This window comes from Sphaeramia orbicularis, chromosome 24, assembly GCF_902148855.1.
Source record: "Sphaeramia orbicularis chromosome 24, fSphaOr1.1, whole genome shotgun sequence".
Lineage (NCBI taxonomy): Eukaryota > Metazoa > Chordata > Actinopteri > Kurtiformes > Apogonidae > Sphaeramia > Sphaeramia orbicularis.
The window spans coordinates 47,261,987-47,279,986 of record NC_043979.1 but is presented as its reverse complement, the minus strand read 5'-3'; the positions used below and the strand labels follow the sequence as shown (position 1 = coordinate 47,279,986).

The 18,000-nt window shown below is 36.7% G+C and overlaps 1 protein-coding gene across 1 annotated transcript in view; it reads left to right on the top strand.

The window, feature by feature from the left end:
• Nucleotides 1-1,203: 1,203 nt before the first annotated feature.
• Nucleotides 1,204-18,000, top strand: part of LOC115414887 (collagen alpha-1(XII) chain-like) — a 108,660-nt gene continuing 91,863 nt past the window's right edge. Inside the window, 6 exon segments of the mRNA XM_030128248.1 lie at nt 1,204-1,213; nt 2,674-2,840; nt 2,842-2,944; nt 8,944-9,210; nt 14,183-14,375; nt 15,772-15,896. Of these exon segments, the coding sequence (XP_029984108.1) occupies nt 1,204-1,213; nt 2,674-2,840; nt 2,842-2,944; nt 8,944-9,210; nt 14,183-14,375; nt 15,772-15,896 (865 nt within the window).

Below are 18,000 nucleotides of genomic sequence, written 5' to 3'. Positions count from 1 at the left end.
ACTCAGTAAAATGATACAATTCATCAAGAACTGCATAAAAAAGTTAATTTAACGGAGTGATATAAATTTACGGAGTCAGAACTCTTTTCAGCAGTACCTAGTGGTGGTCAGTGGTGTTACAACTTTAAGAAACTCAAGCATTGGCTTCATTTAGGAACCGAGGTTCTTTCCCTTTGGTATTTATTAGTATTTTAACCAAACTGTGGTCTTTTCCTCACCATAACCAAACCAAAACACTTATTATTTAAACCTAAACCCATCAGGAGCCAGAATATGAAGACAAATCTTTCAATAGTTGCTTTTCCATTGACCCTCAAATTGCGCAAATATAACTTGTGCATAAAAATTAACCTAATGGAGAAATGACATTTCGCCAAAAGTCTAATTTTCAATTGAAGGTTTTTGTGCTGGCAAGAGGTGATTTTTTTTGGGCGTAGCGCAAATGGTATATCACGTAAAACTGCAATGGAAAGTCCTTTTTTTTGCAACTAGAGTCAAGTGAATAAAAAAAACTGGATGTTGACGGAAGCGAAGAAGACGAAGAAACATGTGTTGGTATCTGTGGACACACCAGGAAACCCGATCATTTTTTTATTTGTTAGGAGATAGAGGGGAAATATATTATAATAATGAATATATCTGTAAATCAACACCATATTTATGTTCATCACCATGTTTATGGAACGACTTCTCGTGTCATCTCACCATAATAAATAAACAAATCATCGCATTTATGATTTAATGGAAAAAACCGACTTTTACGTACTTGTTTTTTCGCCGTTTAGGAAATATTGGTTAAGTTTTGTGCAGACGTCCGATGGAAAAGTGACTTCTGATTTTAGTGGATGGTTTCAGAATTTTTTAAATCATGCAAAAATAAACAATTTAAGAATTCTGAACAAATACAAAATTGTGAAAAAACGAAGTTTAAAGTGTGTCTAATATGTTCACTCTAGTCGCTTTTCCTTTGACCCTCAAATTGCGCAAATATAACTTGTGTGTAAAAACTTATCTAATGGAGAAATGACAATTTCGCCAAAAGTCTCATTTTTCGATTAAAAGTTTTTGCGCTGGCAAGAGGTGGTTTTTCAGGTGTAGCGCAAATGGTATATCACAAAACTGTAATGGAAAGACCTTTTTCACAACTAGAGTCAGGTGAATTAAAAAAATGGATTTTGACGGACGTTACAACAAGCGCAGAAGATGAAGAAACGTAGGTATGTGTGGACACACAGGAAACCACATCATTTTATAATTTAGTTGGAGATAGAGGGGTAAAATATAATAATAATGAATATATCTGTAATCACACCATATTTACGTTCATGTTTATGGAATGACTTCTTGTGTCATCTCGCAATAATAAATAAACAAATCATCGCATTTGTGATTTAATGGAAAAACCAACATTATGCACTTCTGTTTTTTTGACATTTAGTAAATATCGGGAACGTTTGTGCACAGATGTCCAATGGAAAAGCGACTAATGACAAATAAGATCCATGGATTTTACATGTGTAAAATGTCAATTCCACTGCTGGGGTTGACTTTAAAGCTTAACTGAACATTAACAACCGAAAGAGGTGTTCAAGTTATATTAAGCTTGCATTTTTGTCTTCTTTTGTCATTTCGTCTCACTTGATATTGTGGTTTTATAGTCATTTGCTTAAAAAAATAAATCCACTGCACAGACAAACAGCAGCCGTGAATTAATCTACAAATAGAATCAGGTCTGAAAATGATTAAAATGACATCAGTGAGCCTCGTCAAACTGGGTCATGCTTCCTCACCAGCTTTTAACTCCACATTACTGATGTTCATCTTTCCATACGATTTGTTGACTTGTCTACATGGGTTTTAATTAACCCCTAAATGCCCAGTATTACTTTTATGGCAGTTCCCAAATGAATTTTTCTCTCTATTTAACCTTTCCTAAGTGATTTATCATCATTTATTATAATATTATACTCTGTATTTTGCAATTTTTCAGTGAAAATCAGGTATTCTCGTGTAGATGTTCATAGAGGCGCAGATTATGTTGAAGGTTATCATATCAGAAACAGAGAAAACTGAAGAAAAAGTGACTTTTCCAGCAAAATCTCTCATTAACTGAACATAACCCCAGTGTTTTCATCCACTGTCATTGATCCAACTCCATGGGTTTTACTGGTGAATCAGTGACAGTGAAGATGTCAGTGTTTCCACGGTAACTACGGAGCCTCTGAACGTACAAATGGGTCATATTTGGTTAAACTCCAAAAAGCAGCTCCACAGTCAAAACTCTGCAAAAACACAATAAAAAGAAAAAAAGGACAATCACCACAACACTGCAAACAGTAAGAACCAAAACCATAAGGAAAATGGTATAAAAAAGTCCAAACCGCCTGTTTTTATAGTGAGTCGGTCTCACTCACTGCTCTGTGTTTTACCCCCTATTCCACAGGTGGTGGTGGGGGGGTCAACTGAGCATGCTCAAATGTCTATGGAAAGAACAAGGTGTATTGTATCAGCACGATTTGAAATTTAACTATTGAGCAAACGGTTGAATTTACATGAATATTTAAATAAATCCTCCATTTAGAACGCTCACCGCTGACACGTCAGGGGTTAAAGGGTTAACTCCTAACATAAACTCATACATGTCCTTGTGATCGTATCTCCCGTTGTTTTCAGAGGTGGGTCCTCCTAGAGACCTGGTCACCAGAGATGTAACCGACTCCAGCTTCGCCGTGTCCTGGACAGCGGCTCCAGGAAACGTCAAGATGTACCAAGTTCGATGGAAGTCTCTGTTTTCCGACGAGTCCGGCGAGAGAAAAGCGTCCCTGGACACCAGACGGACACGTGTTGGACGGTCTGAGCCCCGAGACGCTTTACCAGGTTTCTGTCGTCGCCGCCTACGGTTACAAAGACAGCGACGCCCTGACCGGACAGGAAACCACTGACGGTGAGAATCAAACACTCTGAATGAGCTCAAAGAGATGAAGGGCGTAAATACTTAAACCGTCCCAGTGTTTGTGTCCACAACGTCTCTGAGCAAAACACTGTAGGTGACAAAATTAGTGTCAACATCAGGAAGGATAAAACACTTTATTAGGTCTTTTTAGGAACTTATTTTCAACATATTTAACCTTCGCACACATAGAGGTTCTTTTACCACCAAAACCACATAATCTGCACAGCACCGCAGTAATGTCAAAATGTTCTTCATAGAGTTTGTTTTTAACTTTTTACATTTTTTTTCTATTTCATCGACCTGAGCCACAAACAAAATTACCAAATACTCAATAACTGTCCTTTTTTTAAACCCTTTAAATGCCATGGTTGGAATGTAAACAAACCATATTGCCTGAGTCAAAAAACACTCTAAATACATATATGCATTTGACTAATTTACATAAATACTGTGACAGGAACAATGAAAATTCATTTAGCAGCAAAAACTATTAGTGAAAAAAAAAGGACTGAATAAAAAATATCACACAAAATACTGAAAAATATAAGCAGTGTACAAAAGCTACAAGAATAAATATTAGATATACATATACTACTAAAGTACTACAAAGAGTACTGAAATATACAAAACTCTAAGGATAAGAAACATGTACAACACATAAGGATATATACAGACAATAGAGGATATATACAGACAATGTAGGATATATACAGACACTATAGGATATATACAGACAATAGAGGATATATACAGACAATATAGGATATATACAGACAATATAGGATATATACAGACAATAGAGGATATATACAGACAATATAGGATATATACAGACAATATAGGATATATACAGACACTATAGGATATATACAGACAATAGAGGATATATACAGACAATATAGGATATATACAGACAATATAGGATATATACAGACACTATAGGATATATACAGACAATATAGGATATATACAGACAATATAGGATATATACAGACAATAGAGGATATATACAGACAATATAGGATATATACAGACAATATAGGATATATACAGACACTATAGGATATATACAGACAATAGAGGATATATATAAGGTAGGATTAACCCATAAGGACCCATTGTGACTTTTGTGTCAGTTCCCAAATGATTTTTTCTCTCTATTTAACCTTTCCTCAGTGATTTATCACCATTTATTATAATATTATCCTCTGAATTTTGCATTTTGTCCAGTGAAAATCATCTGTTTTCCTGTGTTTAATTGACTGATCATGTAGACGTTCATAAAAGTTCAGAGTAAAGTCAAACGTTATTGTATCAAAACAGAGAAAAACTAAAGGAAAGGTGACTTTTTCAGTAAAATATAGCATTAGCTGAAAATAAACCTAGTGTGTCCATCCACTGTCATTGATCCAACTCCATGGGTTTTACTGGTGAATCAATGTTGTAGAAGATGACTGTGTTTCTATGGTAACTACGGAGCCTCTGAAGGTCCAAATGGGTCATATCTGATGACCATGAAAAGATGAAGAACTGTATTTTACACCAATTACTGACATGGATTAATAGGATTAATGCATCAACAGTTTATAGAATAGTAGATGCTTTTGTTCATCAGTGGATGTTTGGGTCTTTGTGGGTTAAAAAAGAAAAGGTGCATGGCTGCTGACTATTGCACTGAGGTGGGGTAAGTATTGCACTGTTCATTAGACTTTATGTGTATAATATAAATGTACATAGCTTTTAAACACTCTATTATATTAAAGCACAATTACAACAACAAATGTATACAATATGTACTAGACAAATATTATCAATATGATAATCAAAGGAATGAATAAGTGTTTAAAACACTGTCGTGTAAAAATGATCATATGGTTATGAGTAATAGTTAGGCCTGTAATGGTACACAAAATTTTTGGTTTGGTACGTTTTCGGTTTTCAAAGCCATGGTTCGGTTTTTTTTGGTTCAGTACGGGAAGAAAGAAAACCCCTCAAAATGTCTATTAATGCATTTATGAATTTTTTAACATTATTCCCCCAATTTTTGGAGACAATAGAATATAGAAAAACAGGAATAATATAATTCTGCTGCTACAAATCAAATAGAAAATAAAATAAATTATTAATATTACTTAATGTATTTTTAACATTAGTATTGCATTTTTCCCTGAAAGGTAGTTTCGAACAAACAAGAAAAATCTAATCACAGTTCTGTCTGTTCACATTCTGCAGAAAAATAACAGAAAAATTCCACATGAAGTGCAACATTAACAAGAGGACAAACTGGTATTCTGTTCAAACAAACTGAAGAGAAACACTGACAACACAATGAACCAAATTATTTATTTTAGGACAGAGAACAAACTGTTTAGGACACTGTGTGTATTTGTGTGTGCCTGTGTGCACGGGGGATTTTATTATTTTCTTTGTCGGAGCCGGGGGGGTGGGGGGTGGGGGTGCAGTTATATACCTGGGGGTGCAGTCCATAACTAACGTAACGAACGCTGTCGTGAAACGAAAGTGAAACTTTACATACTTTCAATGTTCTATTTATTCCTCTATCATACAGCGTGTGTGATAGACAGACAGACAGACAGACACACAGACAGACAGACACACAGACAGACAGACAGACACACAGACAGACAGACAGAGCTAGTGTCAGTGTTTTAGAACTACCGAAGTTCCTTGGGGCCAAACAACGTCCGTCTTATTAACGTCTCTTTCCTCGTTGGTGCCTTTACCTGAACCTGAACTGATCCAAACTGGACTGGACTGATGGTGGAGGGTCTGCAGTCTCTTCCTTCCAGGTTCACATCATATTTGTTGTTTTTTTTTTAAACCTTATATCAGCTGCTATTTCATATTTCGGGTCAATGTGTGCTCCTTTATTAAGTCCATGTGAAACTTGTGTGGCTTTAAAGTGCCGCATCGAACGACATCTTTCGTTCCTTTTTCTTTTTCTCATCATACTGTGCTGTTTCGGTACAGCTGTGGACCGAACCGAACAGGTGTGTACTGAAACAGTTCAGTTCGGTACGTGTACAGGCCTAGTAATAGTAGTTGTAGTTATAGTAGTCATCTACTTTTACTACTATTCTGTTTTTTTGTTTTTTGTTTTATTCATTTGGAGTAAAACTACTTAACAATGACTTTATGGTTGTGAGAAAAATAGCAAAATGTATTTGAAAAAAAAAAAAAAAAAAAGGATATTATTGAGCCATCTGAACAGGACCCCAGAGCCAGATGTGGCCCTGGAGCCACATGTTGAACACCCAAGACTCATATATTAAAATCAAACCAACCTTAATGAACTTCATGAAGTCATTGATCTGTTGAGTCTGTGCTCTTCAACACACCTTCATACCTTTATAAACTTCCACCAGACTTCCAGTGGTTTCATATTCAGTCGATTTAAATCTGAATAAACGAAACCTTTTCCATTTGAAGGGGACGGTCTAAGTGTCAAAGTGTCTAAGTGTCTAAGTTGCCTGTGATTCATTGGATCGTTAAGCCTCGGGGCGTCAGTCCAGTACATATTGTTCCTCAGTGCATCGTTTCAACAGAAAACGGTTTGTTCAGATCAATCAACACATTGAAAAGTTGGCTGCCGTGCTTTTTTTCCACCAATAAAAACCCTCCAGAGTGAAATCAAACGGTCTCAAAACTGCTCAGGGGATCATTAACTATGCATATTACGCCTGCAAAGTTTGTTTAATCGCTAACAGAATCGGACGAATCAGTAAATTTGGTTTTATAGGCCATGCGGGGGGTAGAGGAAAATGTGGTTAGCATTTCCTCCAACTGATCACCTCTGGGTTAAAGCCTAATTCAAAACCAATTAGTTTTGGCTCCAGGTCGGCGCCGTTACTCAACATGTATGCTTTAATCCAGTTATGAATTCATAGAGATCAGCAGGAAAAGCACTGAGTCAGGGAGTAGGAGGAGACCTGGAAGAAGAATTAATGAAGCAGTGATTAGGAAATGGACAAATGAATGTTCTGCATGAACGCGTGGAAGGTGAAAAAGAGAATTAAAGGACTGACTAAAGTCTTTTACTGAACCGCTGGTGATTTGGGCTGAAATAAAACCTGTTATCAGTGGCTAAAAATAAATGAAAATAAAATCATGTAAAGTGCAGCTATTCTTAGCTTATGAGTGAAATAGAATAGAATAGAATAGATTTTTATTGTCACTGTTACAGGAACAATGGTCAGTTTAGCAGCAGATTCTTAAAGTGCTAGATAAAAAAAAAAAAAAAAAAAAAAAGATAAAAAAATATCACAGAAATATACACTGAAAATTATGAAATTCACAAAAGGCCAACTCTATACTATAGAGAAAAGAAATATATAAAGGATATATACAATGTTTAAAACAAGAAAAAAATAGGTGTATAAGATAAGATTAACCCTCTGGTATCCAGGTGAGCATATTATTCATACTTTAAACCTCATGTTATTAAAGGTTTGATTATTTTTCACAATTTGTTTTAGGTCCGAATTTAGTTAAGTTGTTTGCTCTTTGCATGATTTTTAAAATTCTGATCCATTCACTAAATCATCCCATTATAAACAATGTTAAATCCCTCCACTAACACCCTTCTACCAAGTGAGTACAAAATTCACACTGACACATTTAGCATTTAACATTTGACCCAGAACCAAAAATAATAAAGGATATTAACCAGTGTTTCCAGGATGGAAAAAATAAAAACATAACTAATCCAATTTTTACATAGTATATTGAAAAAACTAAACAAAGGGGTTAAAAATATTCATTACTCAATATTATTATTGAGTATTTAGTATTTTTGTTTATGGTTCAAGTTGATGAAATGAAATAAAACGTAAAAAGTAAAAAACAAAGTGTATGAAAAAGATTTTAACATTACTACCCCACTGTGCATATTATGCGCTTTTGGTGATTAACGGATACCAAAGAACACATCAGGTAATATTTATCTCAAACCCATGACCTAGCACAATGAATAATAATGTATATTAATCAATGTTGGTGTTAATCACTGACATATGCCAGAATGGAAAAAAACCCTTCAATTTATATGTAGTGTCCTGAAAAAAAAAACTAAATTTTTTCGGTTTTTTGCACCAAAAAATGTGGTTCATTTACATTACAAACATGGAATTTAAAGGGTTAAATATGACATTTATTGAGTTTTTTTTTTTTTTTTTTTTTTTTTACAGCCGAATTTGATGAAATGCGCAAAAACGTAAAACAAACAAACAAACAAACAAACAAAAAAACAAAAGTATGAAAAAAAATGTGACATTACTACCCTCTTTGTGCAGATTATGTACTTTTGGTGTTTAAATGACCTCTGTGGATACCAGAGGGTTAACACATCAAGTAGTATTTAACTCAAACCCAATGCCCTAGTACAACAAATAATAATGTGTATTAACCAGTGTTGGGGTTAATCACTGACATATGCCAAACTGAAGAAAAAAAAAAAACTACTCCAATTTTTATGTAGTGTACAGAAAAAAAAAGACTACTTTTTTTTTTTTTTTGCACCAAAAAATAGAGTTTATTTACATTACAAACATGGAATTTAAAGGGTTAAAATATGACAGTTACTGAGTATTTGGTATTTTTTTACAGCTGAATTTGATAAAATGCAAAAAAAAAGTAAAAAAAAAAGTTTAAAAAAAAAAAAAGTATGAACATCTTTTTTGACATTACTACCCCACTGTGCAGATTTTGTTGGTTAAAGGGACCTCTGTGGGTGGGCGCTGAAGGGCGAGTATTTCAGGGTGATGTTATTATTATTTAGTCACCAGGTGGGCAGGTGCATTATGGGTAGAAGCTGTTCCTGAGTCTGTTAGTTCTAGACCTGAGTGTATTTTCCAGTTTGTAGATTATAAATATGTCAGATGTGGTTTTTGTCGTCTGGTTTTAATCCTGATCGTTTGCTCCGTATACCGTCTATTCATTGTGGGGTTTTTTTTTTTTTGGTTTTCTTTCAGCGTCCGCCGCCGCTAAACAGCTGACGGTCTCGGACGAGACTGAGCGAACCATGAAAGTCACATGGACGCCAGCTCCGGGCAAAGTGCTCAACTACCGGCTGAAGTACGTCCCGGCCGGCGGCGGTAAAGAGGTGGCGCTGAAGATCCCGGCGACGCTCAGCTCCACCGTCATGAAGCGCCTGCAGCCCATGACCACCTACGACATCACCGTCCACCCCATCTACAAACGAGGGGAAGGCAAAGCAAGGCAAGGAGTAGGAACGACACGTACGTTGGTCCATAATTCAACCCTCTGAGAGACAGTACACCACAGAAACATGCACCATCCTAACCAAGACCTGTCCTCCTGCTCAGACTCCAAACCAGGGGTGTCAAACATAAGGCCCGCGGCCCAGAACCGGCCCGCCTAAGCCTCCAGTCTGGCCCTTCAGTGTCAAAAATTACACTGAAGATATTAACAGTCATTTTAGTTCAGGTTCCACATTCAGACCAGTGTGATTTAAAGTGGATCAGAACCAGTCAAATAAGAACAGAATAACCTATAAATAATGACAACTGCACATTTTTCTAGTTTTATTTTCCATTACATGAAAATGTGTCTTTTGACAAACTATCCTTTCCCAAAACATATGAATAATATGAACAAATATGAACAACATGACATGTCTTAAGTGTAATTTTACTAATATTCTGCCTATTATTAAATCTGTAAGTTGTAATACACATGCATAAATGATAAGCTGAGGCAGAATGTTGTTAAAATTGCACTTATTTTTCTATAGAAATGTCAGTTTTTTCAGGTTATTCACATCTTTTGTGAAATTATAGCTTGTAAATGTAAATATTTTCATAATTTATAAGATATTAAGTTATTCAAACTTTTTTGGGGGACTAAAACAGGTGTAATTATACCAAATATTCTGCCTGTTATTAAATGTTTGTGTAACATTGTGTGTAATACACATGTGTAAATGATAAGATGAGGCAAAATATTGTTAGAATTGCACTTATTTTACTAAAGAAATTTCAGTTTTTTCAGGTTATTCCCATCTCTTTATGAAATTATAGTTTGTAAATGTAAATATTGTGATAATTTATAAGATATTAAGTTATTCATAATTTTTTTGGGACTAAAACAGGTGTAATTATACCAATATTCTGCCCGTTATTAAATGTTTTGTAGATCCACTGTGATCTGTAAATAATAAAATACATGTGTAAATGATAAACTGAGGCAGAATATTGGTAAAATTGCGCTTATTTTTCTCAATAAATTTCAGGTTGTTCATGTTATTCATATTTTTAAAGGATAGTTTGTAGATGTAAACACTCTCATATTGTCTTTTTTCACTCTAAAACACAGAGAAAGGTTCAGAGTTGACATTATTTCTAGGTTCTTATTTTTGGTGTGTGGCCCCTGAACTAAAGTAACTTGGACACCCCTGCTCTAAACTGGTGTTTTTCATCAGTCCTACCAAACCTCACGCAGAAAACACAAATGTTGTGGATGAAAAAAAAAAAATGTATAAAGCAGTTTCTCAGTTCAAAACCCAACTAATCAATTTCATGTGTCCTCTAGGCCTTTTACTTTCTTACCTCCGCCAAGGAGGTTCTGTTTTTGCTGGCGCTGGTTTGTCTGTCTGTTTGTCTGTCCGTGTGCAAGATAACTCAAAAAGTTATGGACAGATTTGGATGAAAATTTCAGGAAATGTTGATACTGGCACAAGGGACAAATGATTAAATTGTGGTGGTGATTTGGGGGGGGGGCACTGATCTGCCTTGGTGGAGGTCTGCACTCTCTGAGTACTTCTAGTTTAAAATGTTTTAAATTGATCTACATTTAGTGCTGAATGACCTCAAACTGACTAAAGCACAAGTGATGAAATTTTACCTACAAACATAAAGATGTTCTGGTTCTGACATCTGGCTCATTTAACACTTCATGGGTGTCAAACATGTGGGCTGTGGGCCAAAACCGGCCCGGCAGAGGTTCCACTCCAGCCCATCAGTACAAAAATTACACTGAAAATATGAACAGTCAAAGTTGTTTTAGTTCAGGTTCCACATTCACAACAATATGATCTCTTATTAAAATTTTATTGATTTATTGATTTGTTTTGCACATACATAACACTGATCAAACACATAATAAAACAGGAAAGACAATAAAACAATGTTCTGCCTGTTACTGTTAATGTTCTGTGTTTTTGTAGATCCAATCTATAATATAGATAAACTGATACAATGAGGCGTAATATTGCTAAAACTGCACTTATTTTTCTTACAAAATTTCATTTTTTTTGCATTATTCACATCATTTTTGTGAAAGTATAGTTTGTAAATGTAAATATTCTCATAATTTAATGTTATTTTTTGCACTGAAACAACAGTTCAATTAGGAGTTGTCATTATTTATGGTTTAATTTGTTATTATTTTATTGGTCTAACCCCTTTTTGGCCTGAATGTGGAACCTGAAACATAATGAGTTTGACATCCCTGCTTTAGTTTCTTTCTTCTACTCATGTTCTGCGGACGATGGTCGGATTCCTCGTCCTGGTTTCGACTCAAACCCAGACTTTAGGCCTGAACGTTGGATCGACTCTGACTGAGAAGCAGTGTTTTTTTTTCCCACAACATTCAAGTCCCAGTTGAACACGTGCTCAGCTCCACGCCACCGTTACTAACACACAGCATGACACCAGGCTTCTTAACACAGTCAAGGATTTGTATTATGGACTAATGACAGTCTGGCTTCAACGTGCTGTGGCTCATCTTACAAACCAAAGGGTGTCCAACGTACAGCCCGTGGGCCAGAACCGGGCCGCCAAAGGGTCTAGTCTGGCCCATCAGCGCAAAAACAGACACAATCGGTGGTGTCAACATGATTTTAGTTTAGTATTACTGTCATAATAACCGGAAAATAATGACAACTCCATATTTGTCTTTTGGTTTTAGTGTGAAAAAAATAAAATGACAATGAAAATATTTACATTTACAAACTATCCTGTAACAAAAAATATAAATAATATGAACAAATATGAAGAAAATGAAAGCGAATTAAGTGTAATTGTACCAATATTCTGTCTGTTGTTAAATGTTTTGTGTATTTGTAGATCCACGGTGATCTGTACATTATAATGTACATGTGAAAATGATAAACTGAGGTAAAATATTGGTAAAATCACACTAATTATGATTATTATTATTTTTCTTTTTATAATTCAAGTTTTTATTAGAGTTTTCACTTGGCACACGACAATCATACAATGTTGCTTAGTGTTAACAAAGAGGGCTTCTATACATACAACATGTTTTTTTTTTTTTAAGGTTTTGACATTTATTTATTTATTTTTGACACTTAGTTTTTATTATTTATCCTTTTATCACACAGAACATAACAAACAACAATCGGCAATATATAATAGTCACAGTCTAATGTTCTGTGTCATATTTTTATTTTTTAAGTGTATACCAGAGAATCAAAGGTACATACATATACCAGGGCACACCGATGTCAACATTAACCATGTTTGTTTACAGCATTAGGTTTAGATTTGCATATTTTGAAGAACAAATAACAATGAAACCCGACAAACAATGCAATGAAAAGAATACTAAGACAGACTGTTTGAAATAATTGAACTGATGACATAAACATAAGAAAAAAAAAATAAATTAATTAAAAATATATATATATTTAATATTAATTAAACAGAACAAAGGGAAGGGAATTACATTGTCTCAAAAAAATCCATAAACGGTTGGAATTTATTGTAGAACAGTCTAATATTAATCATAATTTAGGTTGCAGTTATGAAATAGCAATTAAGTTACACAATTAATTTTTATTGCAGCAGTTTATAAAGCATTTCACAGACTATCAGACAAACCACACATCAATTGTTTTTAAATAAACTAATCCATTTGCCCCGTCTTATTATAGACATTTATTATATGTTTTATGTAACAGCATGAGCAACCAGAATGTCCAATTTATCTGAATAAATGGAAAAGTTGAGCATATTTTATACAGTTTCTGAAAAAAAAGGTGCGGACTTAAGTAAATCCAGTGTTAAGAGAATACTTAACACTATCTGGATAACATTCCAGCTAACGTGTTATAAACTATATCAACAGTTTATGTACTTTTCCAGTGGAGGAACAAGATAATTTTCCTTTTTTTCCCTTTTTAAAAAATTTTATTGCTGGTTTTTTTTTGCACTAATTTTTCATTTGATTTGATTTTAAATCTTTATTTCGAACACGTAGACAGTGAAATCAAAACAGAACCAACCAACGAAATATCAGTAATGATACATGAAAAGGTTGATAAGTTAACAAAAGAGAAAAAAATAAAATAAATGAAATAAAAATAAATAAAATTAAACATGCTTGAAAAGGAGTAGGAAGAAGTAAAATCTTATATACTCCTACCCCCAATCTCTATTCCTTATGATCTCTATATAAATAGTAGCAATTATAATTTTAAATGAATATCAATATAATAATAATAATAATAATAATGATAATAATAATAATAATAATAATAATAATAATAATAATGATGATGATGATGATGAAAGTAATAATAATAATAATAATAATAATAATAATAATAATAATAATAAGAAGAAGAAGAAGAAGAAGAAGAAGAAGAAGAAGAAGAAGAAGAAGAAGAAGAAGAAGAAGAAGAAGAAGAAGAAGAAGAAGAAGAACAACAACAACAACAACAACAACAACAACAACAACAACAACAACAACAACAACAACAACAACAACAACAACAACAACAACAACAACAACAACAACAACACAACAACAACAACAACAACAACAACAACAACAACAACAACAACACACATCCTTATTCCTATATACACAAATATAATAATACCCATTTACAAATAATCGTTCATTTGTTCAATTCAATTATTCAGTCATCATATTTTTCTTAAGAAATTTCAGGTTGTTCACATTATTCACATTTTTTAAAGGCTAGTTTATAGATGTAAACATTTTCATTATGCAATTTTATTTGTTTTTTACTCTAAATCATAGAGAACATGTTGTCATTATTTCTAGATGATTATGTTTGTATTTTACTGGTCAGATCCACTCCAGACCATACTGGCCTCCTGAACCCACATGCGTTTGACATCCCTGTCCTATAACCTTTGGACCAGACGCAGAATTGTGCTGAATTTCCTTCTTCTTTTTTTCCCGGTTCTTCTATTTCAGTGTCGCCCTACAAGTCCCCACGGAACCTCCAGACCTCCGAACCCACCAAATCCAGTTTCAGAGTCTCCTGGGACCCGGCGCCCGGACACGTCAAGGGCTACAAAGTGACCTTTCACCCCATTGGAAACGATGTGGACCTGGGGGAGCTTCTGGTCGGCCCCCATGACAACACGGTGGTTCTGGAGGAGCTCAAGTAGGTCATTTTACATTCAGGCCTCGTCCAGTTGGACTAATTAGTAATTTAGGCTCTAATGGGACCTGCATGACTCTTTCATTTTCTCATGGACAGAAACAAACACAGCAAAATGTATAAAGTACTTATGGTTATTTCTATTGTTGTTTGTATTATTGTTGCCATGGTAACACTACATGAGGCAAAATGTGGCAAAATCCACATTCTGTACATCCACGTAACCAGACTAACGTCAGCTAAAAACTCAACAAAATGATCAGAAAACAGAACAAAACTTAAACGACAAGCACTTAAATGTACAAATATATAAACCAGTCTAACAGTCTGAGATCAGCGTGCGTCAGGAATAACTGAATAAAACTACAGAACAATGAGATGAACTCTGCAGCGCTAAGCTAACAGTGCTAAGCTAACAGCGCTAAGCTAACACTAAGCAGATGCAACAGTACAAGGATTATTTCTATTTGCTTAAAAAAAAATTTAACTCACCTGTTGTGAAGAAAATTAAGTCCTTATGCTGTTTCAGACCAAGAAAATAAAAAATATCAGTTTGTGAACTTAAAGCTTCACTTTCTGAAACATGATCCAGTAATGATCCAGTAGGTTATCTATTATTATAACAATAGGTAATCTGTCATAACAAGTACACTGTGTGCAGTGAAATAAAATATGTAGTTTTATTTTATTTATTTATTTTTATTTATTTTTATTTATTTTTATTTTTTTATTTTTTACTTGTCTAAGGCTAAGCTAACAGCACTAAGCTAAAACTAAGCAGATCCAACAGTACAAGGATTATTTCTAGTATTTGCTTTTTTTTTGTAACTTACCTATTGTGAAGAAAATCAAGCCCTTACGCTGTTTCAGACCAAGAAAATACATTTAAAAAATCTGTTTGTGTACTTAAACTTCACTTTCTGAAACATGGTGCAGTAATGACCCAATAGGTTTTCTATTCTTCCTCTTCTTCTTCTTATTTTTATTACAATAGATATTCCATTGTAACAGTACATTGTGTACAGTGAAATAAAATATGTAGTTTTATTTTAAGGAATTGTCTTGACAAAGTGGATGAAATGGAAAAAATAAGAAAAAAATATACTAAAGTAAAAATAAAATAATTAAAAAAGACAACCATTCTGGGTGAACATCCTTCATGTTCTTCAAGCCTTGTGTTTAGTTTTGGACATAATCAGTGAAAAGTTTCCATGTATTTTCAGACTTGTGTTTGTTTTTCCACAGTTGTTCAGAACTTTTATAAACAGACTTTTTAACAGATCGGTAAACCCTGACCCCTCAGTGTCTCGGGTGCTTCCTATCATCTCTGTGCTCTTTAAACCGTACAGTTTTCTGGGTCTTTAACACACGTTTGTGCTGCTGTGCTTTTTTCCCTCAGGGCTGAAACTAAATATTCTGTGGCCGTGTTTGGGATGTTTGACGGAGGGGAGAGTTTACCTCTGGCAGGAGAAGAGAGGACCACCCTGTCCGACGCCCCCGACCCACCTCCTATCGGCTCCTCTGGTAAAACAGGGACCCTCCCCCTCCTCTAACTCCTCCTCCTCCTTCTTCCCCCTCCTCCTTCCTCCTCCTGCTCTTTCTCTTTCTCCTCCTCTTCCTCTTCCTCCTCCTTCCTCCTCCTACTCTTCCTCTTCTTCCTCCTCCTCCTCTTCCTCCTCCTCCTGCTTCTTCTTCCTCCTCCTGCTCTTTCTCCTCCTCTTACTCTTCCTCCTCCTCTCTCTTCTTCCTCCTCCTCTTCCTGCTCCTCCTCCTTTCTCTTCTTTCTGCTCCTCCTCTTCCTCATGTTTTTTCCTCATCTTCCTCCTCCTCTCTCTTCTTCCTCCTCTTTCTCCTCCTCCTCCTCTTCCTCCTTGTCCTTCTCTGTCTTCTTTCTCCTCTTCCTGCTCCTCCTCCTCCTCTCTCTTCTTTCTCCTCTTCCACCTACTCCTCTTCCTCCTCCTCTTCCTCCTCCTCCTTCTTCCTTCTTCCTCTTCCTCCTCCCCCTCCCCCTCCCCCTCCTTCCTCCTCCTTCTCCTCTTCTTCCTCTTCCTCCTCCTTCCTCCTTGTCCTCCTTCTTCTTCCTTTTCCTCCTCCTCCTCTTCCTCCTCCTTCTTCCTCTTCCTCCTCTTCTTCTTCCTCTTCCTCCTTCTTCCTCCTCGTCCTCCTTCTTCTTCCTCTTCCTCCTCCTCTTCTTCCTCTTCCTCTTCCTCCTCTTCCTCCTCCTCTTCTTCCTCTTCCTCCTTCTTCCTCCTCGTCCTCCTTCTTCTTCCTCCTCCTCTTCTTCCTCTTCCTCCTTCTTCTTCCTCCTCCTCCTCCTCCTTCCTCTTCCTCCTCCTCCTCCTCTTCTTCCTCTTCCTCTTCCTCCTCTTCCTCCTCCTCTTCTTCCTCTTCCTCCTTCTTCCTCCTCGTCCTCCTTCTTCTTCCTCTTCCTCCTCCTCCTCTTCTTCCTCTTCCTCTTCCTCCTCTTCCTCCTCCTCTTCTTCCTCTTCCTCCTTCTTCCTCCTCGTCCTCCTTCTTCTTCCTCTTCCTCCTCCTCTTCTTCCTCTTCCTCCTTCTTCCTCCTCCTCCTCCTCCTTCCTCTTCCTCCTCCTCCTCTTCTTCCTCTTCCTCCTTCTTCCTCCTCGTCCTCCTTCTTCCTCTTCCTCCTCCTCCTCTTCCTCCTCCTCTTCCACCTCTTCCTCCTTCTTCTTCCTCTTCCTCCTCCTCTTCTTCCTCTTCCTCCTTCTTCCTCCTTGTCCTCCTTCTTCTTCCTCATCCTCCTCCTCCTCTTCCTCCTCCTCTTCTTCCTCTTCCTCCTTCTTCTTCCTCTTCCTCCTCCTCTTCTTCCTCTTCCTCCTTCTTCCTCCTCGTCTTCTTCCTCTTCCGCCTCCTCCTCTTCCTTCTTCTTCCTCCTCCTCTTCTTCCTCTTCCTCCTTCTTCTTCCTCTTCCTCCTTCTTCCTCCTCGTCCTCCTTCTTCTTCCTCTTCCTCCTCCTCCTTCCTCCTCCTCCTCCTCCTCTTCCTTCTTCTTCCTCCTCCTCCTCTTCCTCCTCCTCCTTCCTCTTCCTCCTCCTCCTCCTTCCTCCTCCCCCTCCTCCTTCCTCTTCCTCCTCCTCCTCTTCCTTCTTCTTCCTCCTCCTCTTCTTCCTCTTCCTCGTCCTCCTTCTTCTTCCTCTTCCTCCTCCTCTTCTTCCTCTCCTCCTTCCTTCTTCCTCCTCCTCCTCTTCCTCCTCCTCCTTCCTCCCCCTCTTCCTCCTCTTCCTTCTTCTTCCTCCTCCTCCTCCTCCTTCCTCCTCCCCCTCCTCCTTCTTCTTCCTCCTCCTCCTCTTCCTTCTTCCTCCTCCTCCTTCTTCTTCCTCTTCCTCCTTCTTCCTCCTCGTCCTCCTTCTTCTTCCTCTTCCTCCTCCTCTTCTTCCTCTTCCTCCTTCTTCTTCCTCCTCCTCCTCCTCCTTCCTCCTCCCCCTCCTCATTCCTCCTCCTCCTGCAGACCAGACGCTGTAGTGCTTTTATGGCAGAAGTCGAGCGCTCGGTTCCAGATCAGGGCCTGAATTATCTGCTGTCGAATGGAGTTAATGTCAGTGTCGCGTTGGAAAGTTGATGCAGATGATTATGATTAGTGTGAATAAATCTGAGAGTCCTCACCTCAGTCA